This window comes from Cyclopterus lumpus, chromosome 18 (genome assembly GCF_009769545.1).
Source record: "Cyclopterus lumpus isolate fCycLum1 chromosome 18, fCycLum1.pri, whole genome shotgun sequence".
Taxonomy (NCBI): domain Eukaryota; kingdom Metazoa; phylum Chordata; class Actinopteri; order Perciformes; family Cyclopteridae; genus Cyclopterus; species Cyclopterus lumpus.
Window position 1 is genome coordinate 15,866,348 of NC_046983.1, and position 25,060 is coordinate 15,891,407.

General features: G+C 41.0%; 1 protein-coding gene across 4 annotated transcripts in view; it reads right to left on the bottom strand.

Annotated features, from left to right (window-relative positions):
• Positions 1–1,557: 1,557 nt before the first annotated feature.
• camk2d1 (calcium/calmodulin-dependent protein kinase (CaM kinase) II delta 1) overlaps positions 1,558–25,060 on the bottom strand; it is a 65,795-nt gene continuing 42,292 nt past the window's right edge. For 2 of the 4 annotated variants that reach the window (XM_034557297.1, XM_034557298.1), the window contains exons 10-18: positions 17,235–17,357; positions 17,063–17,146; positions 16,798–16,840; positions 15,518–15,555; positions 9,937–9,985; positions 4,522–4,597; positions 4,328–4,422; positions 3,383–3,608; positions 1,558–2,853 (exon numbers count right to left, since the gene is read on the bottom strand). In XM_034557297.1, coding sequence (XP_034413188.1) covers positions 2,850–2,853; positions 3,383–3,608; positions 4,328–4,422; positions 4,522–4,597; positions 9,937–9,985; positions 15,518–15,555; positions 16,798–16,840; positions 17,063–17,146; positions 17,235–17,357 — 738 coding nt within the window. In that variant the 3' untranslated portion in view covers positions 1,558–2,849. Of the gene's footprint in view, positions 2,854–3,382; positions 3,609–4,327; positions 4,423–4,521; positions 4,598–9,936; positions 9,986–15,517; positions 15,559–16,797; positions 16,841–17,062; positions 17,147–17,234; positions 17,358–25,060 lie in introns of all 4 variants that reach the window. The other 2 variants (XM_034557295.1, XM_034557294.1) reach the window with 1 other exon arrangement.

The following is a 25,060-nucleotide window of genomic DNA, read 5'->3' on the forward strand; positions in this document are numbered from 1 at the left end:
TCTGCCTGTTGTCGTTCACCAATTCTGTCATCATGTGTGATGCTGCACATCAATCAGGCAGAAACGACGCTTTGATGTGAGCTTAAATTACATCATTTACAGTTTTCCCCAAATACATTTTGGCTACTCAATTATTTCTGCACATTATGAGGCTTTTTCATCATAATTCCATCAATAATAAACCAAACAACCAGTCACCAAAACGTGACATCGCTTTCTCTGACGCTAGAGGGGGAGATCCATTTAAAAAAAGGCTGTTTCTTGGGTTCCAGACCTCCGCAGTAATTCATGCAATTAAAGGAGCTTGCATGCGCGGGGCCATTTATTATAAGTCAATCCATATACACCGTCCTGCTGTCCAGAGCACCCACAATTAATAGTCCCTAACAAATGCTCTATTTCCTCTTGTTTGAGTAACTACACTGACCAGCAGGAAATGACTGAGCCTTTAGACAAATGACATACTCCATGTGTGTGAGTCATTGTGAAAGACTTCCATCTTCAGTAGGAACCAAAGGGTCTGATAGGTCAGAAGACAACATGGAGTACACCAGACTCATCCTTAACATAACATGGACATGGTTTGCTTTAATCCTCCTGTTGCTTTGACTTGTTCTTCTTCTCACTGATATCAAAGGGTTGACACAACAACCTACAAACAAGTAAAGTCTGACATCCATCATCATATTCAGTATTTGTACTTCCTTATTTATTTATGTGTGAGCCCTGTATAGTCCAGCAGCTGAAGCTGAGCGTGGTGTGTGTGTGTGTGTGTGTGTGTGTCCTGAAGATCTGTGTTGTTACCATCAAAGACAGGATGTGAACGCTGGTTGAATCGTGTACAGGCTGATGACGTATGTTTGGTGTTCATCTACAGCTGAGACTTTATCGATGTAACAAGACGATCCTCACGTTGCTGTTTCATTTGTGTTTGACCCGATGGAAGAATAAAAGAAATGTCAAACAGAGAACACTGATTTGATAAATGAGCATCTTGTTTTCATGGTAAGAAGAATATATACATACTAACAGTGCAAATATCTATGCGGGCATGTATGACTTAACACATTATTACTAAACAACAAACCTGAAACGCTAACAAAGCAGCTGCAGTGTGCATATGGCAGAACAATAAAACTGTACATGAGTCAAACGTGGAGTGATGTCGTTCTTTCTCACAGCAGCTGGAGGCAGGAATGTTAATACTCCAGACTAATGAATGATAATAATTATGAATAATAAGGGCAGCGTGGGTTCTCCCCGTGGCAGCGTCTCCGGCTTCCTCCCACAGTCCAAAGACATGCTGCAGGTTAATTGATCTCTAAATGTCCCATAGGTGTGAATGTGAGAGTGAATGGTTGTATGTCCCTACATGTGCCCTCGATGGACTGGCGGCCTGTCCAGGGTGTCCCCTGCCTTTGCCCTATGTCAGCTGGGATAGGCTCCAGCGCCCCGCGACCCTAATGAGGATAAGCGGTATTGAAAATGGATGGATGGATGGATGGATGGATGGATAATAAGGAGGACACTTTTAGGAAAGGAAACCAGAGCAAACCATTTCCTTTGGCATGTATCACACTTTTATTTGATATTTCTTAAACATACATCAGGTTACCAATGTCCCATCACCAATTTCAATGCATCTTAGACAGATCAAAACAAAGTGTGGCGTATGAGGGACAAATGTTTTCACAAAAGAATGCAAAACAATCTCAAATTCGTTTCCAAAAACCTAATCCTCAGTGGACACCCTGTGGCTTTATCTTAAACCTTGCCTGTGCTTTGATTCTGGCATTTATTCTTCCATTAGTTTTATATGCAGCATCCTAATCTGAAGTGTATTAAATATGAACCTTAAGATATGTATCTGTAAGTGATGCAAACAATCCCCTTTCCCTTTCATTTAACAGTGACAATAAAATAGAGTAACATAACAAGAACTAGAATGGTGATAGTAATTCTGACTAAAAATTGAATTCCCTCATTATAAAAGTAATGGCTAACGTGTTGCTGTAAAACATTGGCATACACCAGTCAGACATGGAATAAAGGAGGAAGGGCTTAAAGGAAAGCATTAATAATGACAAGTATCAACAATATCAAAAGTAAACAACAAATTAGCTGATAAAAATCACATCATTAGTTCCTAACTGTATGAAAATATGATTCGACTGGAAAGAGTCGCAGAATGGTTTTCTAGGATTGTAATCTATATATTCCATCATAAGACTCTTCTCATGTGTGATGATGGTTCAACACGTTTCATTTGATTTTCCCTTATAAAACATGAAGTTAAAATTCCTTGTAAACATACTATTTGTGTAAAATGAGCCGACTCAGTTCATATGGATATGGCTAAAGATTAAGCAAAGAGAGCGATTCACAACAATTATCAAAACGGACCAAAAGCAAGCTTTAATAGATTTAAAAGAGTAAAAAGCAGATATGTGATGTATTGGTCATTGTGCCAAAAGGCAGAAACATCACAACAGCTCAATATGTGCACGATTCAAATGAAAAACTGTCACTTCATGATGACTGCGAGTTTCACATATTTCACCAGGCAAATCAAAATGAATTAACTGGATCATCTGGCTCCTCTATTTTAAACATACTGATCTAAAAAACTCCCACAATCCCACACTCTCACTACAAAATTATATTGTCGAGACTTGAAGTTGTTTTTCAACGTGTACAATAATTTCCTGTCCCAGCAGTGACAATATGTAAACAACACACTGAGAGGGCGGAGCTCTAGCTAGTGTGGGCAGGGATTGGCTGAGGGATTTGACGGACACTTGGTGGGCGGGGTCTGTTTGTCTGACTGTTGTAGGCTGGAAGCTGTCCTCTCAACTGAAACACAAATCCAGTGGATTAATAACAGATGAAAGGCAACTCCAGAAAATATACACGTTTTGCTTAATATTTCTATTTAGAAATTGGAAAGTCTCTTTTTTTATTAAGTCGTTAAAGTGGACTTAATGTGAATAAGTATTCAAGTTTACATTTGTACCAGCGCACGTAATGACATTTAAAAGTACAGATGAAAGTTTGACTTTAAGGATGGCAGGAATGGCTGCAATCCATTTAATGACTGCAATTTATTTTTATTTTACGCAATCCATCCACGAGGCATGTGTGATATGGTTGAAGGCTTCGCAATAGGACCTCGAATTAGACTGATGAACTGTCAAGGTCAACATTTAGGATAAATACGGAATATTTCTTAAAGGTCAAAGTTAAGTGCAATCACTCTACTTCATATTGTTCACAATCCATATCCTTTACTTCACATTCACATATCGCTATCGGGCCATTTCAACAGAAAATTATAGATAGAATAATAAATGGAGTAAATATATGTATAAACTAGACGGCTTACTTGGCGGGCACGGTGGGCGAGCCGGAGCGGTGGAAGTGGATGTTCTGCCACTTGCTGTCGCGGCGGTGCCAGATGCGGGTCTCCTCTGACTGCATGGTGCGAGGCATGCCGCTGCCGTCAATGTACTGGGTGAGGCGGATGTAGGCGATGCAGGCGGCCTCGTCCCCGATCAGGTGGACGTGGAGGTTGAGCAGGATGGTGTGGACAGGCTTCCCCTTGGACAGAGCTGCAGAAGGGAAGAGCATGGAGGATGGGGAGGGGTCACAGTCAGACTGAAGGCACAGCACCGGTTGGGCTCTCAGGGGAAGATGGTAAAGGAAAAGACAAAGTTCTTGAGGTGAAGCGCAATTACTGGAAGTTGTGTGGAGTGTGGGTGTGTGAAAAAAAGCCTTATTAATTAACTTAAATAAAGCCTTTTTGTTGTTGTTGTTTGATAGCTAATACATAAATCTAATAGTATCGAGGCAAGTACACATTTTTTAAATAGAAATACTGTGGGTCAGTGGTTAGCAGGTCCGTCTTTCAATCGGGGGGTTGGCAGTTCAATCCCCGCCCTAGTCCATGTGTCCTTGAGCAAGACACTTAACCCTGCGTTGCTCCCCATAGCTGTGTCTATGGAGTAACATGTAAAGTGTCTTTGAGTATCTTAAAAAGCGCTATATAAATTAAATGTATTATTATTATTAACCTGTGCTGTTTAAAACAATCATTTTAAAACTTGTAATAGTATCTTAGTAAGACGTTTGTTTGCTTTAAGTCTTTTGATGTCATTTTTCATTAAATTCCATGCGTCTCCATTATATTGATGGGGAAGAAAAAAATCTGAGAAGTCTCAAAAGTTGGACAAATAAAAGCAAAACAGTCGTCATGGATAAATACCACAAGAGTTCAATGGTAAGCTTTGAGCTAATGCTGTCACGTCAACCAGTGTTTCTGACTCTTTACCATTCTCAAAGTAGAAGCGGTGGAAGTCGGTGCCCTCCACCAAGTTGCCCAAGGCCTCAGGCTCAAAGGACGTGAGGCCGGGGTCACAAATCTTCCTGGAAAAGATACTCACATCCATCAGAGTCACAGAGAGTTCCGGTCTGACAGCTGTGTCAGATATTTGAGGTGAAATCAATTGAAATAGCTGAGCTCACGTGTAGGCTTCAAAGTCTCCATTGTTGATGGCCTCAATCAGCTGCTCGGTGACTTTAATGATCTCCTGCTTACGAGCTGAGAGACAGACACAAAGAGAAGAATATGGTAAACACAACCCGCATCAATATGAATACAATATTCTCTCTCTCTCTCTCTCTCTCTCTCTCTCTCTCTCTCTCTCTCTCTCTGGGCCACATGAGGCCAAACAGGGCCTTTTACAAGCGTGTTATGAAGCTCCACAAATATTTGCAAGATCCAAACTTTATTCCAACATTACATAAGGAGCATTTAGTATGTGTGCGTATTAATGTGCAGATGCTGTGTGGAGGGACTGCTTGAACTGTACAAGGAGCCATTAACGTACTCAAAAGAAAGAAAGAAATGTACACTTTTATTGATGCCCGTGGGTAAATTCTTCTCTGCATTGACCCCTCCTTAGTTATTAAGGAGCAGTGGGCTGCAGTGAAGCCCGGGGAGCAACTGGGGGTTCAGTGCCTTGCTCAAGGACACTTCAACATGAACTATGGGGAGAGCGGGGATGGAACCGGAGACCTTGTGGTTACGGGACGACCCCTCTGCCCACTGAGCTCATGGGGATGAGACCGTTGTTTCACTTCATTCATTGAGCCCGACATCTCTGTTGGAAGTTATTTGTTTGGTGTCGTCCTAATCAGTCAGTAATGAAGGATGTATTCCTCTCGCGGACACTATTTTCTCTCAACCCAAAAAGTGCATGTGAAATGTTTTATTTCATGGTTATTTCTGTAAGCAGACTTCCAACAGACCGTAGAGCTGTGTCCACCACAATAAAGGTCTAGAATATTCATGGTTCATAGATCCATAGGTAGCTACAGTATGGAGGACAATGACAATGGCTTTAAAGAGCATTGTGTAACTCACTCTCAGCTCGAGGGGTACAAGTGGTCTGACAAGACAAGGCAGAAGGGGGCGGGGCTAGCTAGTTAGCGTGCACATTTCAGTTTAATTGCACCTTTAAATTCTGGACTTTTTGTGGTTTAAACTTTAAATAAATATCCATTTGACTTATTGTTTTGAGTAATTGCTCCGCCACTACGCACCAGTACATGTGTGTTGTACTGTAGAACCCCACAGTGTGCTTCTCTCCTCTTGTCTCAATACTGAGGAGGAAAGAAACAGAATCTTGCCTGGCAGTTACTCCACGTTGTCGCCTGGATTAATGTCATTAATAAAGCAGGAACAACAGGTTTGTGACTCAGTACGAGGCCTGAAAGGAGCAGCCCTGAGGAGCCGAGCCCTCGGGCCTCTCGAGGTGGACCACTCCAATGGATGATGGACACAAAGACACCACGCAGTCAAACAGGCCAACAGACAACATGTTCTTTGATATGTGGTACATCTTTACAATCTACATTTAGGAAAGTTTTCATCGTCTAAACAAATTGAATAAAATCACACCACCTAATGCAATGACAACATCTGTGTTCATCACAGGCCCTGTGACATCATAGCAATTTTTAAGTGAATTTAAGTCTGGAAACTTTGTTATTTTTTTATATTTAAGTCAGGAACTGCTTGATGCCAAGATCACAGGATTCAAAATTGGGCCACACGTTCAATGCAATCTTTTCATACTTGACAATGTTCAGTTCAGTCATCAAAAAGCACATTTGGAGCCCCTTGGTAGCCGTTGTTACAGCACCTTCCATATTCAATACAATTCAATTCAGTTTATTTTGTATAGCCCAATATCACAAATCACAAACTCCCCTCAGAGGGCTTTACAATCTGTACACATACGACATCCCTGACCTTTGACCTCACATCAGGAAAAACTCCCCAAAAATAACCTTTGACAGGGAAAAAAGTGAAGAAACCTTCAGGAGAGCAACAGAGGAGGATCCCTCTCCCCGGATGGACAGATGAATAGATGTCATGTGACCAGAATAACCAGTGTCACAGGTTTGATGCCGGCCTGAGGCCCATTGTGTCACGGCATATCCGTCATACACCTCTTTTCCTTTATTGATTTACTCAGTGTGGAAGTGTATTTACTTCTTTATCATCTGTGTCTTCAGAGAGGTGGTTATGTTAGGAGGATACCCTCTGAGAAGCCCTCTTGATCTCACATGTGACTGAAACAGAGTCACGACATTGTCACGAGAGGAGGAGCTAAATAGCGTGCTGCGGATTCCCTGAGTTCTCGTCATCTTTGGTTGTCACTCAGACTTCTTGATTGACACAACCTGTAGTTCTAGTCCAACCGTGTTGAAATAGTATTACAGGCCTGAGATCTCATGACTGCTGTGACATGTCTGTCCAAATCTCTTCATAACCATCTGTTTTCCTCTCAAGCTGCAGTAATCTTTTCTTTGGAGTTATGTGTCCCTCAACAAAAGATTGATTTTACATCAGCTTTTCCAAAACGACAACTGTTAACAGACCAGGGTCTAGTTTGACCTGACCTCCAGGATCTCTATAGGTCATATGACATGAAGTTCATTTCTTTAATTGATTTAAATCCTTCACATGAAACTCGCCCATAACCTGTGAGGAGGGTCAGGTGATGCTCATACTGACCACTAGATCAATACTAGTTGTGACAGCCTCTGACCAGTGAGGGGTGCTATGACACAGAGGATGAGGTGTTGACATATTAGTCAGAGAAAAGGATTTTTAATGCAATATCTTAGTGCCAACTTCACTTATTTTCTTTCAGAGCAAAGGACATTTCAAAAATGGAATATGTAAAATATGAGCTGAGTTAAGGTGACCTTGAGGCTTGAGCTAAATACAGAAGGTTTTTTCTAATTTTAGGGACGTGTACAATTCTACTTGTTCTTACACTTGTAAATACCATCAGTGATGGAACAATGAGGGGAAGCTCGTATCTTCTTCCCCAGCACTGGGAAATGGACTTACACTGGGAGCCGGTGGGGACATCAAATGGAGAATAAATTAAAAGCATGCAGGAAATAACATTTGTTCAAAGCAGTCAGTTCAGCTGTAAACAAACGAGTTTGGACAGAATATGTGTAATAACTAAACAAATAGTTTGGGTAACACTCATCACATGAGCACCACCATCAAGGTTCATTCATTCATCTGTTTGGAGCAAGCTGTCATCACGAGATGTCAATTATTGCCAAAGTTGATCAGATCAACGTGTTAACACAAATCAACATGAACATTCATTTGGACTCATGTTTCCATCAAACCATAAATAATATGATAATCAAGGTGGTTGTCCATCAACCTTTCAATCGTTCACTATCTGCCTTCAGCATCACAGACTGAGCTCATATCTGAAGCTAAAGGTCATCACTTCTTCATTTGATCCTATTAGACATTTGGCTGGAATTGTCATAACTATCATATCCCATGTTGGGTTATGGTTTCTTCCCTTGATGATGTTTGTATACGGACAACCAGGAAACATAACGTCTCCTGATGTTTGTTCTAAAATAGTCAAATGCAACTACTACTAAAGCTTTAATCTACCTTTTGCTTAAGAGCTGGGGGATATGGCCAACATTTGGTCATTTCATATCTCAATAACAATATATATCATGATTTAGTATGTTTTCTGATAATGCCACAAATGGATAGTTTGATTGAAATAACCATATAGAAAAGGAAAACATGAAAAGCCTGTTTTTATATACTCTCTATGAATACTTGAGAAACAAAAAAATATTCTCATTTATTTAAGAAATTAAGTGCAAAAAGATAGTAACGGTGAAATTATAGTATGACAATAAGTTGTATCTGGTGTATCACAATATCTCAATGTGCTCAAGATATGATTCCATTTAAAGACCATCAATTATTATATTAAATTATCACCCAGCCCTAATGTTCCTGCCTCCACCTTTCAAACAAACACTGCAACTGGAGAGGAAATGAACTCTAACAGGAAGCCATCACACATCCATCATTCAGATGAGTCACAATAAGGAAATAACAATACTATCTTCATTGGAAGCGACAGCTTCTCCACAAAGAGCTTCCTGCTGCAGCCACAAAGGATGTGAAGATTAAAAATGGGGTTTGTTGTTTGGGGGAAGCACTGGGTGGATGGGGACATGTAGTTCCTCTGTTTGAGCACAGGGTGGCACATGCACTTGGGGAGGGCATATAAGGAAGTGCCAGGTAATGGGAACAGGTGTGTTGATGGATGGGAAGCACAGTAGTTTGGACCGTGCAGATAGCAGTGTAGAGCTATTTAATCCAATCAAAAAGGAGTAACACACACACACACACACACACACACACACACACACACACACACACACACTCCAGGGAAATGTGTGGAGCCTCAGGAAGTCAGAACATGCTCAAAGGATAAACCCTTTTACAAAATGTCTGGCATTCTGATCTAAAGGTCAGCACTGAAAACAGACCAACGACACAATCACAAATCAATTCCACTCTGTGGACGACAACTGAAGTCAAGGCCTTTCCTTCTCTGACCGTTGGACTGCCAGCGACCGGCTGTCTGCCGGCTCACCTGAACAGAATGCTTCATAGCTGGTTGAGATGACAGCAGCCGACCTCTAGTCTACTTTAACTTCAGCTTGTGTTGACATCAAACTGACTTAAATCATCGTGCTTTAATATGAGTATTTAAGATAACCTTAATATTTGCCTGATTATCTAGTTGTTAACAATGTTAATATCAATGTTTTATCTGGTAATACCACCATTATTGTTTCTGAGCTTTCACTGCCTTTCAATCTAATGCACATGCTTCTAGAACTGTAGAATATCAATCAGGAGTGCAAACTCAAGGGGGGGTCAGGACGGTCCACATTGAGAGACGCTTCCAATTGCATCGGCAGGCGGGACTTCCTGTTCTGGCATTTCATTTCACCATAGTGGGCCCGACCTGCACCACGATCTGTGCACACGTAGCTAACGGGCTAAAGGCTAAAGGCTCCCGGGAGGACATGTCACAGGTGCTACTTTGGTTCAGCGTGACGTGCATCGATCTACATATCGTGTATTCTGCTGTGGCTGCGTTTGCCTGACGGTGACCCCCATACCGTGACACTGCACGGTAACGGTTTAGCAGCAATAGACGAACCGTTAAAGCCCTAAAGCACATCGTAATCCATTTCATCCGATTCTTCAATTAGAGTACCACAAACAGGGCTTCAATAGAGGCACTCGGCTAACTTTCACTCCGGGGGCCCTTGTATCCTCCCGTGATTCAAGTACTTGGCACTGGACCAGCCATGACTTATATGAACCATGAGAAAGTAAAGACAATAATAAAACATGCAACACCTTTAGACACAACCGCTGACAGGGCGCTGTCCAGACCGAGTTTAACTGTAAAACACTTTTTAAAGCGATTAGAGGAAAGAGTTTTGATGAGCTGCTGGGGGTCGTCCTGCTGACACAAGGGTACAGGTTGGTCTGACCGTCCCTACCTCTCACGTCCTCGTCCTCAATGGTGGTGTTGGCACTCTCACTGGACTCCTGTGGAGACACAGAAGAGACGCATGAGTAACGGCACGACATAAAAGCACAAACAAACATACCCTAACCCTAACCCATCTGCTAAGCTCATGTCAGACGATATTATTGGTTGCTACAGTAAGTCTAAAATGTTAATGTAGAAACAGGAAGTCTGTATGTTCAGAATGGATAGTTTGGGTAGGAATCATACTTTGAATTTTTTTATTTTCTTCATCAGTTTGGCTAACCTGCAGGTTTGTTAACAAACTGTCTCATAACTTGACAGCTCGTGCTTTCACTCTTTTCACAGATCTCAGTAACGAGTACCATCTTATTATTAATAATAACTGGTAATCCTCTGTATCCTGTCTGTATCCTCTGGACACTGCACGTTCAAAATGGAAGTATCTCACGTTGCATGTCACAGTACAATGAGCTTATGGACAACACTAAAGAGCAGAATATTGCATTGGTACAAGGGAGGCATTCAACAACAAGCTTCTTACGTATGATACTAAACACCACTCACTATGCACAAGAACACAAACAGAATGCTACACTAGGAGCACCATCATGTCACTGCACAAAGCAAAAGACACAAGCATGCACATGTAGGGTTGCAAAAGGGAGGAAAGTTTCCGGTAAATTTCCAGAAAGTTTCCACGGGAACTTTGGCTCGGGAATTTGGGGAATTTAAAAAAAAAAAAAAAATGTGCCAGGTTTTTTTGCAAAAACATATAACAGGGAAGTTAAATGTAGTTGAGAACAAGACTATGCACCCCGAGCTCAGCTGGTCCCTGAATGCAGCTGGTTGGGAACATTGTCTGCCAGAAACATAAACATAAAACGTTGTGTTGTTTTTGAACGTCTTTGTCATCAGTGTTGTCTGAACGTTTCAGCCCTTTGTCTGGCAAGTGTGAGAGCGCCGAGTGGCGTAGAGGACAAGAGCGGTATTGCAGACAGATAGAGATTTCAATTATAGCTGCAACATATTGAACAAAATAACTCAACTAGTTCATGGAGCTGTGAACTTAGTTCAAAATGTTGAATTATGAACTGAACTAGTTCATTTTAAAATGTGTGAACTATGAACTGAACTAGTTCAGAAAGTGAACTTTCCCAACACTGTTTGTCATATAGCATATTGATTACTTGGTGAACTGAAGCCATGTTTTAATACCAAGTTTATTTGTATACAGTAGACTAACTTGTTACAGCAGTGAGGAGGACGTTGATGAGGTCCAGGAAGACAGCATTTAGACCTGAAAGGATTTTTGTGTTGGGGGGTGGTGATCATAGGGAATACACCTTTTTTATTCAACGTTCATGTTTTTGTTGTTCGATGAAAGAATAAAGTTCTCACAAAATGTCAAAAATGTCATTTTTAAAAGTTGTATTATAAATGTTTGCATCCATGCATGCTTATGACGAGGTACATACAGTTAAATTACCCCAAAATGTTCAGTTTATTCCTGTTAATTCCCGTGGAAAGTTTCAAACTTTGAATATTCCCGGAATTTTGCAACCCTGTGCACATGTTCCCACGTTGTCATCTGACAAAATCCCTTTGCCACGCAACCATGAAACATTTCACAATTAAAAAGGAGAGTTTGTGCTTTTTCAGAAACTGGCATGTATGATGACATATTCAATTACATGATAACAATCACATACATATCTAGAATATGAATACAGAAACATTTACAAAAAGATATGTCGAAGAATTACATGCAACAGTTTATAACCGCATGCTCTACCCTAGTTTCAGACTGATCAGCTGTATACCTTGTTTCCATCAGCTGGGTTGTGGATAACAGTGGTTTGAGGCTCCTGATCACAGTAGGAACAGACGTTTGTGCAGAAAGGAAGTGAGTTGGACAGAAAAGTATTTAGCAAGAAAGGAAAAGAAAGAAACAACTGGTGAAGGAAGAAGGATAAGTTGACTCAATTGCTATTTAGGGGAAAGCAAGTCGGCAGTCAAACAGAATCACTACGACTACACACACGGGATGTTATGACAATGTGTGACTTCCACCTGACCATCACAGATGATGGAGTCTGACCACAAGAGGACAATCACGGACATTAATCACCATGGAAATGATCCGTTAACAGACGTATATGTGCCCTATAAAGGGCAGGCATTTAACCAATTACACACAACTTAATAGATGAATCAGACATATACTGTATTACTTAAAAAGACAACATAAATCATCAACACTGGATAGGATAGAGAAGTAACAAGTGCATACACAGGGTGGATGTCCTGCGTCACGTATACATGCTGTGCTGCTGCATTACTGTCTGACATGGTAACATCATTCACTAAAGAGAAGGATGTGCTGCTGCATTACTGTCTGACATGGTAACATCATTTATTAAAGAGAAGGATGTGCTGCTGCATTACTGTCTGACATGGTAACATCATTTATTAAAGAGAAGGATGTGCTGCTGCATTACTGTCTGACATGGTAACATCATTCACTAAAGAGAAGGATGTGCTGCTGCATTACTGTCTGACATGGTAACATCATTTATTAAAGAGAAGGATGTGCTGCTGCATTACTGTCTGACATGGTAACATCATTTATTAAAGAGAAGGATGTGCTGCTGCATTACTGTCTGACATGGTAACATCATTTATTAAAGAGAAGGATGTGCTGCTGCATTACTGTCTGACATGGTAACATCATTTATTAAAGAGAAGGATGTGCTGCTGCAGGTGAACTCTGGGTCACAGTGAGGACCATGTTCTCTGGTCCCCTTCAGGATTAGACTGCTGGTGCTGTTGCTGGGTTTGTGCTGTAGGTTTGCTACAGTACTCCCCCGGTTGAATCACCAATATTATCAGTAGTTTGCTGTGTCAGATTCTTGTAAGATCAAAAATTCAAAAAGCTAGTAAACTTAAAAACTCAAAAGGAATAATTCAAAATGTTGTGGAAAACATGGATGTGTCTTCTCTTTCCATCGGTCTCATGTCTGTGTGCCTTGAAGCGGATCAGAACGTGGTTAGCCTAGCTTAGCACAGAGACTGGAAGCAGAGTGGAACAGCTAGCCTGGTGCTGTTCAAAGTTTACATTCCAGTTTGTTTACACTGTAAACAAACTGGAATGTAAAAATGATAACTTGTGGTTTTACGGAGTGTTGTCAAAGTAACAAGACACGTCGTCATCATTATTGATATTGATCTTTTCCCAGCAGAAACTCTCAGAATGATTAAATATAGTGTAAAGGAGAGGAGTCAACTAGGAGTAACGCTTACAGCAACATTGAGATTACGCTCTCTAGAAACCCCATAAACAATTCACGTTTGGGTTCTGGATCAATTTTGGATGAAGTATTGTGTATGTGTGTTCGTAACGATGCTCTGATTCAAGTCTCTGCCTGGCTCATGGGTACTGTACTTTTTAGAGCTATTTGGGATACCAAACAGAAAAAAATGGATTTCTCAGAAATTAAACAGCATAAAACTATAATATTTTTCAGCTTTTCTACATAAAATAATATTGAGGCTATCATAAAAAAAGAAAAGGTTATTTACAATGGTAAGAAATGATTGAGGTGAAAGTGGCTCCCCAAACTACATCTACTCAGTAGCAAACCAGTGTGGTCTTCAGTTTGGCTTGAAACCCGTGGCAACGTCAACATCAGCCACAGTTGACATGCAATGGCCCCAGTAATGCCATTACAGCCATCATCAACAACAGATGAAATATGTGTATGTGGCCAGCTCATGTTACACAACCACTAAAGACGTCTGTGGTTCTCAAGCTTCATGGGAAAACAACTCAAACACAATCACCACCAACTCAAGTGAGAAAGCATGAGGGCTCAACGGGCCGTGTGATCGGACAGACTAGACAGAGACCGGCATGCACACATGCGGCAGCGAGGCAGGGAGACCGTGTACCAGAGAGGGGACAGGCTCTTTGGGACTGGTGACCACATTGGGCTTGTTGTTGATCTGGAGTGACGACAGGTAGACAGACAGGACAAGACTTAGTGTGAAAAACAATCGCTCTTCAAGATGCTGCTGTTGTGTTCAAGTGTCACGATTGTCACTCCATCACCGTGTGCAGACAATTAATAATACTAATCATAATAATAATAATGAACTGAACTCTCCTGCTTCAGTTTGAAAAACATCAGCACCTTCATAAAGAGGGGCGTTACCAACCAAGCTGGAGCATTGTTATCAGAGACAAGCCTGCTTATAGAGCTCGATGAAGAGAGACACCAATGACCCAATCAGATCCAACGCTCAACTGACTTTTCTACCCGTTGCATGAGTACCACACTGATATCTAATTATGGGGTTCTGTGTTCTGGCGGATCATCTTGGCTTCTTCAGTCCACATGTCAGAATGTCCATGGACATCAACAGCACTGGCTGTCGCTGTATGAATGTGCATGAATGTATGAGATGTATGTATATCTTGTAAATGTATCATCGCGACTGTAGAAGAGTTTATAATGAACATTTTCAAGATTGTTTTGTCGCCCAGCCCTATTTTATTTATGTCACGCATTATATTTTCCAGGTGGTGCAATGGTTAAATCTGGACCATTAGACTACAGTGTTTCTAAACTTTAATAGGTGAGCAAAGGGTCCTTTCCTTACAGGCCAGAACAGCACATTGTAACACATATGATTCAAAAGCTACGGTACTATTTTACCTCTGACTCTAAGGTACAGGGAATACACAAACATCCCCTTAAACTTAAAACCATTAAGGGACTATGACGATGATACAGAAGCTGCATTGAACTAGTTGTGTATTTAGTTCCAACCACATTTGGTAAAAGTTTCATATTTCAACGGCACTGGAGAAAAAAACATTTTGAAAAAATAGTTTCTCATTGTCCCATGTCCTTTGTTGATGGATGAAAAGGACACATAAAAAGTGGCGAATGTTCCCTTTAAGAGCAGAAGCTGAGGTGGGTTCTTGAGAACAAGTCATTACAGTGATTGAAAAAGACAAATACATGACTGCCACCAACAGGAGCTCATCAACAGAAAGAGAAACACGTGAATCATTCAGTGTGTTGAAAAGGGAAATAAGCCTGAGCCTTTAAAGAGAAGCATTTCTAGATGAAGCTGCATGTGGATGTAAACTCTCGGCATCGCTAGTTACCACAAGAGTCACACGGAAAACGCTTTTCAGGATATTTAGGTGATGCAGCAGAGAGTCTGGGTAGTCAACATCTGAAACAAGACACACACACACACACCGAACTGAGGGTCTGAGCTCAGACCTTGGTGGTGTCGATGGAGGATGTTTGTCATATGGCGGCTGAGTGGAGGATGGTAGAGAGATGAAGCCAGTCTCCCACCTCCACTCATCTTTTAATCTTTGGTTATTAGTTTCTAACAGCTTCCTCAGCTCAGACAGCAGATGTTCTTGCTTCTCACACAGATTGGCAATGCAGAGCCACACCCATTTGGCCAAGCTAAATTCACTCCTATGTTTACCAGAGTGTATTGACCACAATGCGACAGCCTTCAAAGAACAACCTGCTGAGGGACATTTCTAGTAGAGTAGAACTTACTTTGACGCCATCCGCTTTTTTGTTCAGCAGGCTCTTGGCTACTGTTGAGAAAAAGATAACAATGCAAGGACATCAGTCCAGCTGGAATTAACGTACACACACACACACACACACGAGAAACATGCAAATGGAGTGAGAAGATGAAGTGAAACTTCGTGGATCATTAGCCTGGATCTGTCTTTCTCTGCACACTTTCACTCAACATGAACATGCTACAGAAACATCCAGGACCTGTACAACCATGTGTGTTTACTTTGGGTTTGGGTGAAGACCACCAGCTGTTCAGTTAACATGCAAAATCAGTCAGAGACACAAACAGATGATGAGAGTTGGCAGGGAGAGTGATCTCTAAGATAGTCAGAGGTGAATCAACATGTTCATATTGTAGAAACATTTAAAAAGAAAAGAAGCTCCAGTCAGTACAGCTCAAACTAAATGATTTCATCAGGTGGAGGTGTTTTGATTCATATTCATATCAGTTTATTTTGTATTATATCACTACTACTAACCAAACATCATGTTTTTCGACAGTGGTGACAGCCACTGTCCCAGATGCTCGTCACTGTACGAGAGGTTAGGCAGTCTAAGGAGGATCCCTGGTCCTCTACATTTAAATGAGATCAACCATTTCTGTTCTGTTGATTTCTGCTATTGTCAATAACAAGAAAACTGTGAATCAGTGAAAATCAAAATAATAGGATGGACTTAAATGTAACTATATAAGGCAAGTTGTTTACTTCTCTTCCAATATGGCCACCAATGGATGCCTCATGTCGGCTGAGAGCCCAGTACTGCTGTTTAGTAAACAAGACCTGCCTCAGTACCAAACCTCAGTGTGAAGAAGAGCTCTTACCTTACACATGAGTTACCACACAGGGGGCATGGAGAAAAACATACAGTTAACACGATGGTCACTGTCATAACACGGCCAACTGACAGTTTAGAACGTACACAAATAACATGGACTTGACTAAAACAAATGTCTTGACTCCCATTTTTCATAAAGAGAAACATTGTGGATGTTTGAACATCTTGCTTTCTAAAGGGACCTGAAGATGGGACTGCATCGATCTATCTCTGTTGATAGCAACTGAAGAAGCCTATTTGCTGCCCTGAGAAGAGCAGCATTTAAACAAAACTAAAAGTTCAGGAAGTGTCATCAGGGACTAGATGACACTTCCTGTGTTCATGTGTGTTCCTTACTACAGGACAGTTCTTATAAGGTACACGCATCGCAGAAAGAACTAGCAGGACATGGGTCTTCACTGGTCCAGTCCTACCTGAGAAGTTGCGAGTGGCCAGCATAGTAGTCAGGATAGCACCCTAGGGAGAGAGACATGGACAGTGAGAAGGACAAACTCCTTTGTTTACATTGGTAAAGGTTATTATTGATAATTATTTATGATGGTTACGATTATGCCCATGACTTTATTGCATGTATCAGAGCTAAATAGACCAGCACTTTTGAAGAAAAGACCAAATCTATTAACTTTCCCATCAGACCAGTCTGATGGATTTGCTCCATCTTGAATAGTTGTCACGCACCTTGAGTTTCCTTCTCGCGTTGAATTTCTTCAGGCACTCCACCGTCTCCTGTCTGTGCATCATGGAGGCCACAGTGGAGCGTTGCTGTAAACACAGAGATAGTGATACCTTTTTATACAGGCAAAGTGTGTGTGTGTGTGTGTGTGTGTGTGTGTGTGTGTGTGACACCTACGCAGATCCAGGGGTGTTTGAGTGCATCAGTGGCTGTCACTCTCTTGGCTGGATTAATGGTGAGCATCTTGTTGATCAGGTCTTTAGCTTCTGGAGTCACTGTATCCCACTCAGGAGAAGGGAACTGTTTGAGGAATGACATCATTAAGACATTATAAAACATTGTTTTTGTTGAAAATGCAATGCACGCCATTCTTTTTCATTCACTTGTACAGAAACAGGTACGTCGAGGTGTCTATTTCCATAATCCATTTTGGGCTAAGGTCCGGTATTGAATATCCATAATTTTGGAGACCAACCAAAATGTTCTGAGACGTGTCAAGTACTCAAATCTATTATGAGAAACTGTCATTTTGTACTGATTTTGATGGTCAAAAGTGTTTCAGAGATCCAGAGTCTCTTTTACTGCAACAGGGTTTCATGTGTGTGTTCATGTATCTGCTCATGTGTGTGCTCATGTGTGTGCTCATGTGTGTGCTCATGTATGTGCTCATGTATGTGTTCATGTATCTGCTCATGTGTGTGCTCATGTGTGTGCTCATGTATGTGTTCATGTGTGTGTTCATGTGTGTGCTCATGTGTGTGCTCATGTGTGTGCTCATGTATGTGCTCATGTATGTGTTCATGTGTGTGTTCATGTGTGTGCTCATGTGTGTGCTCATGTGTGTGCTCATGTGTGTGCTCATGTATGTGCTCATGTATGTGCTCATGTATGTGCTCATGTGTGTGTTCATGTGTGTGCTCATGTATGTGTTCATGTGTGTGTTCATGTGTGTGCTCATGTATGTGTTCATGTGTGTGTTCATGTGTGTGCTCATGTATGTGTTCATGTGTGTGTTCATGTGTGCTCATGTGTGTGCTCATGTGTGTGCTCATGTATGTGCTCATGTGTGTGCTCATGTATGTGCTCATGTATGTGCTCATGTGTGTGTTCATGTGTGTGCTCATGTATGTGTTCATGTGTGTGTTCATGTGTGTGCTCATGTATGTGTTCATGTGTGTGTTCATGTGTGTGTTCATGTGTGCTCATGTGTGTGCTCATGTGTGTGTTCATGTGTGTGTTCATGTGTGTGCTCATGTATGTGTTCATGTATGTGTTCATGTATGTGTTCATGTGTGTGTTCATGTATGTGTTCATGTGTGTGTTCATGTATGTGTTCATGTGTGTGTTCATGTGTGTGTTCATGTGTGTGTTCATGTATGTGTTCATGTGTGTGTTCATGTATGTGTTCATGTGTGTGTTCATGTATGTGTTCATGTATGTGTTCATGTGTGTGTTCATGTATGTGTTCATGTATGTGCTCATGTATGTGCTCATGTATGTGTTCATGTGTGTGTTCATGTGTGTGCTCATGTATGTGTTCATGTGTGTGTTCATGTGTGTGCTCATGTGTGTGCTCATGTGTGTGCTCATGTATGTGCTCATGTATGTGTTCATGTGTGTGTTCATGTGTGTGCTCATGTGTGTGCTCATGTGTGTGCTCATGTGTGTGCTCATGTATGTGCTCATGTATGTGCTCATGTATGTGCTCATGTGTGTGTTCATGTGTGTGCTCATGTATGTGTTCATGTGTGTGTTCATGTGTGTGCTCATGTATGTGTTCATGTGTGTGTTCATGTGTGTGCTCATGTATGTGTTCATGTGTGTGTTCATGTGTGCTCATGTGTGTGCTCATGTGTGTGCTCATGTATGTGCTCATGTATGTGCTCATGTATGTGCTCATGTATGTGCTCATGTGTGTGTTCATGTGTGTGCTCATGTATGTGTTCATGTGTGTGTTCATGTGTGTGCTCATGTATGTGTTCATGTGTGTGTTCATGTGTGTGTTCATGTGTGCTCATGTGTGTGCTCATGTGTGTGTTCATGTGTGTGTTCATGTGTGTGCTCATGTATGTGTTCATGTATGTGTTCATGTATGTGTTCATGTGTGTGTTCATGTATGTGTTCATGTGTGTGTTCATGTATGTGTTCATGTGTGTGTTCATGTGTGTGTTCATGTGTGTGTTCATGTATGTGTTCATGTGTGTGTTCATGTATGTGTTCATGTGTGTGTTCATGTATGTGTTCATGTATGTGTTCATGTGTGTGTTCATGTATGTGTTCATGTATGTGCTCATGTATGTGCTCATGTATGTGTTCATGTGTGTGTTCATGTATGTGCTCATGTATGTGTTCATGTATGTGTTCATGTATGTGTTCATGTGTGTGTTCATGTATGTGTTCATGTATGTGCTCATGTATGTGTTCATGTGTGTGTTCATGTATGTGCTCATGTATGTGTTCATGTGTGTGTTCATGTGTGCTCATGTGTGTGCTCATGTGTGTGCTCATGTGTGTGTTCATGTATGTGTTCATGTGTGTGTTCATGTGTGTGTATGTATGTGTTCATGTGTGTTCATGTATGTGTTCATGTGTGCTCATGTGTGTGCTCATGTGTGTGCTCATGTGTGTGTTCATGTGTGTGTTCATGTATGTGTTCATGTATGTGTTCATGTATGTGTTCATGTGTGCTCATGTGTGTGCTCATGTGTGTGCTCATGTGTGTGCTCATGTATGTGTTCATGTATGTGTTCATGTGTGTGTTCATGTGTGCTCATGTGTGTGCTCATGTGTGTGCTCATGTATGTGTTCATGTGTGTGTTCATGTGTGTGCTCATGTATGTGTTCATGTGTGTGTTCATGTGTGTGTTCATGTGTGCTCATGTGTGTGCTCATGTGTGTGTTCATGTGTGTGTTCATGTGTGTGCTCATGTATGTGTTCATGTATGTGTTCATGTATGTGTTCATGTGTGTGTTCATGTATGTGTTCATGTGTGTGTTCATGTATGTGTTCATGTGTGTGTTCATGTGTGTGTTCATGTGTGTGTTCATGTATGTGTTCATGTGTGTGTTCATGTATGTGTTCATGTGTGTGTTCATGTATGTGTTCATGTATGTGTTCATGTGTGTGTTCATGTATGTGTTCATGTATGTGCTCATGTATGTGCTCATGTATGTGTTCATGTGTGTGTTCATGTGTGTGCTCATGTATGTGTTCATGTGTGTGTTCATGTGTGTGCTCATGTGTGTGCTCATGTGTGTGCTCATGTATGTGCTCATGTATGTGTTCATGTGTGTGTTCATGTGTGTGCTCATGTGTGTGCTCATGTGTGTGCTCATGTGTGTGCTCATGTATGTGCTCATGTATGTGCTCATGTATGTGCTCATGTGTGTGTTCATGTGTGTGCTCATGTATGTGTTCATGTGTGTGTTCATGTGTGTGCTCATGTATGTGTTCATGTGTGTGTTCATGTGTGTGCTCATGTATGTGTTCATGTGTGTGTTCATGTGTGCTCATGTGTGTGCTCATGTGTGTGCTCATGTATGTGCTCATGTATGTGCTCATGTATGTGCTCATGTATGTGCTCATGTGTGTGTTCATGTGTGTGCTCATGTATGTGTTCATGTGTGTGTTCATGTGTGTGCTCATGTATGTGTTCATGTGTGTGTTCATGTGTGTGTTCATGTGTGCTCATGTGTGTGCTCATGTGTGTGTTCATGTGTGTGTTCATGTGTGTGCTCATGTATGTGTTCATGTATGTGTTCATGTATGTGTTCATGTGTGTGTTCATGTATGTGTTCATGTGTGTGTTCATGTATGTGTTCATGTGTGTGTTCATGTGTGTGTTCATGTGTGTGTTCATGTATGTGTTCATGTGTGTGTTCATGTATGTGTTCATGTGTGTGTTCATGTATGTGTTCATGTATGTGTTCATGTGTGTGTTCATGTATGTGTTCATGTATGTGCTCATGTATGTGCTCATGTATGTGTTCATGTGTGTGTTCATGTATGTGCTCATGTATGTGTTCATGTATGTGTTCATGTATGTGTTCATGTGTGTGTTCATGTATGTGTTCATGTATGTGCTCATGTATGTGTTCATGTGTGTGTTCATGTATGTGCTCATGTATGTGTTCATGTGTGTGTTCATGTGTGCTCATGTGTGTGCTCATGTGTGTGCTCATGTGTGTGTTCATGTATGTGTTCATGTGTGTGTTCATGTGTGTGTATGTATGTGTTCATGTGTGTTCATGTATGTGTTCATGTGTGCTCATGTGTGTGCTCATGTGTGTGCTCATGTGTGTGTTCATGTGTGTGTTCATGTATGTGTTCATGTATGTGTTCATGTATGTGTTCATGTGTGCTCATGTGTGTGCTCATGTGTGTGCTCATGTGTGTGCTCATGTATGTGTTCATGTATGTGTTCATGTGTGTGTTCATGTGTGCTCATGTGTGTGCTCATGTGTGTGCTCATGTGTGTGTTCATGTGTGTGTTCATGTATGTGCTCATGTATGTGCTCATGTGTGTGTTCATGTGTGTGTTCATGTATGTGCTCATGTATGTGCTCATGTATGTGTTCATGTGTGTGCTCATGTATGTGTTCATGTGTGTGTTCATGTGTGTGTATGTATGTGTTCATGTGTGTTCATATGTGTTCATGTGTGTGTCCATGTGTGTGTTCATGTATGTGTTCATGTATGTGTTCATGTATGTGTTCATGTGTGTGTTCATGTGTGTGTATGTATGTGTTCGTGTGTGTTCATGTGTGTTCATGTGTGTGTTCATGTGTGTTCATGTATGTGCTCATGTATGTGTTCATGTGTGTGTATGTATGTGTTCATGTGTGTTCATGTGTGTGTTCATGTGTGTGCTCATGTATGTGTTTATGTGTGTGTATGTATGTGTTCATGTGTGTGTTCATGTGTGTGTTCATGTGTGTGTTCATGTGTGTGCTCATGTGTGCTCATGTATGTGCTCATGTGTGTGTTCATGTGTGTGTTCATGTGTGTGTTCATGTGTGTTCATGTATGTGTTCATTTGTGTGTTCATGTGTGTGTTCATGTGTGTGTTCATGTGTGTGCTCATGTATGTGTTCATGTGTGTTCATGTATGTGTTCATGTGTGTGTATGTATGTGTTCATGTATGTGTTCATGCATGTGTTCATGTGTGTGTATGTATGTGTTCATGTGTGTTCATGTATGTGTTCATGTGTGTGTTCATGTATGTGTTCATGTATGTGCTCATGTATTCGTTCATGTATGTGTTCATGTGTGTGTATGTATGTGTTCATGTGTGTGTTCATGTATGTGTTCATGTGTGTGTATGTATGTGTTCATGTGTGTGTTCATGTATGTGTTCATGTGTGTGCTCATGTATGTGTTCATGTATGTGTTCATGTGTGTGTACATGTATGTGTATGTATGTGTTCATGTATGTGTTCATGTGTGTGTTCATGTATGTGCTCATGTATGTGTTCATGTGTGTGTTCATGTGTGCTCATGTGTGTGCTCATGTGTGTGCTCATGTGTGTGTTCATGTATGTGTTCATGTGTGTGTTCATGTGTGTGTATGTATGTGTTCATGTGTGTTCATGTATGTGTTCATGTATGTGTTCATGTGTGTGCTCATGTGTGTGCTCATGTGTGTGTTCATGTGTGTGTTCATGTATGTGTTCATGTATGTGTTCATGTGTGCTCATGTGTGTGCTCATGTGTGTGCTCATGTGTGTGCTCATGTATGTGTTCATGTATGTGTTCATGTGTGTGTTCATGTGTGCTCATGTGTGTGCTCATGTGTGTGCTCATGTGTGTGTTCATGTGTGTTCATGTATGTGTTCATGTGTGTGTCCATGTGTGTGTTCATGTATGTGTTCATGTATGTGTTCATGTATGTGTTCATGTGTGTGTTCATGTGTGTGTATGTATGTGTTCGTGTGTGTTCATGTGTGTTCATGTGTGTGTTCATGTGTGTTCATGTATGTGCTCATGTATGTGTTCATGTGTGTGTATGTATGTGTTCATGTGTGTTCATGTATCTGTTCATGTGTGTTCATGTATCTGTTCATGTATGTGCTCATGTGTGTGTTCATGTATGTGTTCATGTATGTGCTCATGTATGTGCTCATGTATGTGTTCATGTGTGTGCTCATGTATGTGTTCATGTGTGTGTTCATGTGTGTGTATGTATGTGTTCATGTGTGTGTTCATGTATGTGTTCATGTATGTGTTCATGTATGTGTTCATGTATGTGTTCATGTGTGTGTTCATGTATGTGTTCATGTATGTGTTCATGTATGTGTTCATGTATGTGCTCATGTGTGTGTATGTATGTGTTCATGTGTGTTCATGTATGTGTTCATGTGTGTGTTCATGTGTGTTCATGTATGTGTTCATGTGTGTGTTCATGTGTGTTCATGTATGTGCTCATGTATGTGTTCATGTATGTGCTCATGTATGTGTTCATGTGTGTGTATGTATGTGTTCATGTGTGTGTTCATGTGTGTGCTCATGTGTGTGTATGTATGTGTTCATGTGTGTTCATGTATGTGTTCATGTGTGTGTACATGTATGTGTTCATGTATGTGTTCATGTGTGTGCTCATGTGTGTGTATGTATGTGTTCATGTGTGTTCATGTATGTGTTCATGTATGTGTTCATATATGTGCTCATGTATGTGCTCATGTATGTGTTCATGTGTGTGTTCATGTGTGTGTTCATGTGTGTGTTCATGTGTGTTCATGTATGTGTTCATGTGTGTTCATGTATGTGTTCATGTGTGTGTTCATCTGTGTTCATGTATGTGTTCATGTGTGTGTTCATGTATGTGTTCATGTGTGTTCATGTATGTGTTCATGTGTGTTCATGTGTGTGTTCATGTCTGTGTTCATGTGTGTTCATGTATGTGTTCATGTGTGTTCATGTGTGTGTTCATGTGTGTGTTCATGTGTGTTCATGTGTGTGTTCATGTGTGTGTTCATGTGTGTGTTCATGTGTGTGTTCATGTATGTGCTCATGTATGTGCTCATATATGTGCTCATGTGTGTGTTCATGTGTGTGTTCATGTGTGTGTTCATGTGTGTGTTCATGTGTGTGTTCATGTGTGTGTTCATGTGTGTGCTCATGTGTGTGCTCATGTATGTGCTCATGTATGTGTTCATGTGTGTGTTCATGTGTGTGTTCATGTGTGTGTTCATGTGTGTTCATGTATGTGTTCATGTGTGTGTTCATGTGTGTGTTCATGTGTGTGTTCATGTGTGTGCTCATGTATGTGTTCATGTGTGTGTTCATGTGTGTGTTCATGTGTGTTCATGTGTGTGTTCATGTGTGTGTTCATGTATGTGTTCATGTGTGTGTATGTATGTGTTCATGTGTGTGTTCATGTGTGTGTTCATGTGTGTGTTCATGTGTGTGTTCATGTGTGTGCTCATGTATGTGTTCATGTATGTGTTCATGTGTGTGTTCATGTGTGTGTATGTATGTGTTCATGTGTGTGTTCATGTGTGTGTTCATGTGTGTTCATGTGTGTGCTCATGTATGTGTTCATGTGTGTGTATGTATGTGTTCATGTGTGTGTTCATGTGTGTGTTCATGTGTGTGTTCATGTGTGTGCTCATGTGTGCTCATGTATGTGCTCATGTGTGTGTTCATGTGTGTGTTCATGTGTGTGTTCATGTGTGTTCATGTATGTGTTCATGTGTGTGTTCATGTGTGTGTTCATGTGTGTGTTCATGTGTGTGCTCATGTATGTGTTCATGTATGTGTTCATGTGTGTGTTCATGTGTGTGTATGTATGTGTTCATGTGTGTGTTCATGTGTGTGCTCATGTATGTGTTCATGTGTGTTCATGTATGTGTTCATGTGTGTGTATGTATGTGTTCATGTATGTGTTCATGTATGTGTTCATGTGTGTGTATGTATGTGTTCATGTGTGTTCATGTATGTGTTCATGTGTGTGTTCATGTATGTGTTCATGTATGTGCTCATGTATTCGTTCATGTGTGTGTA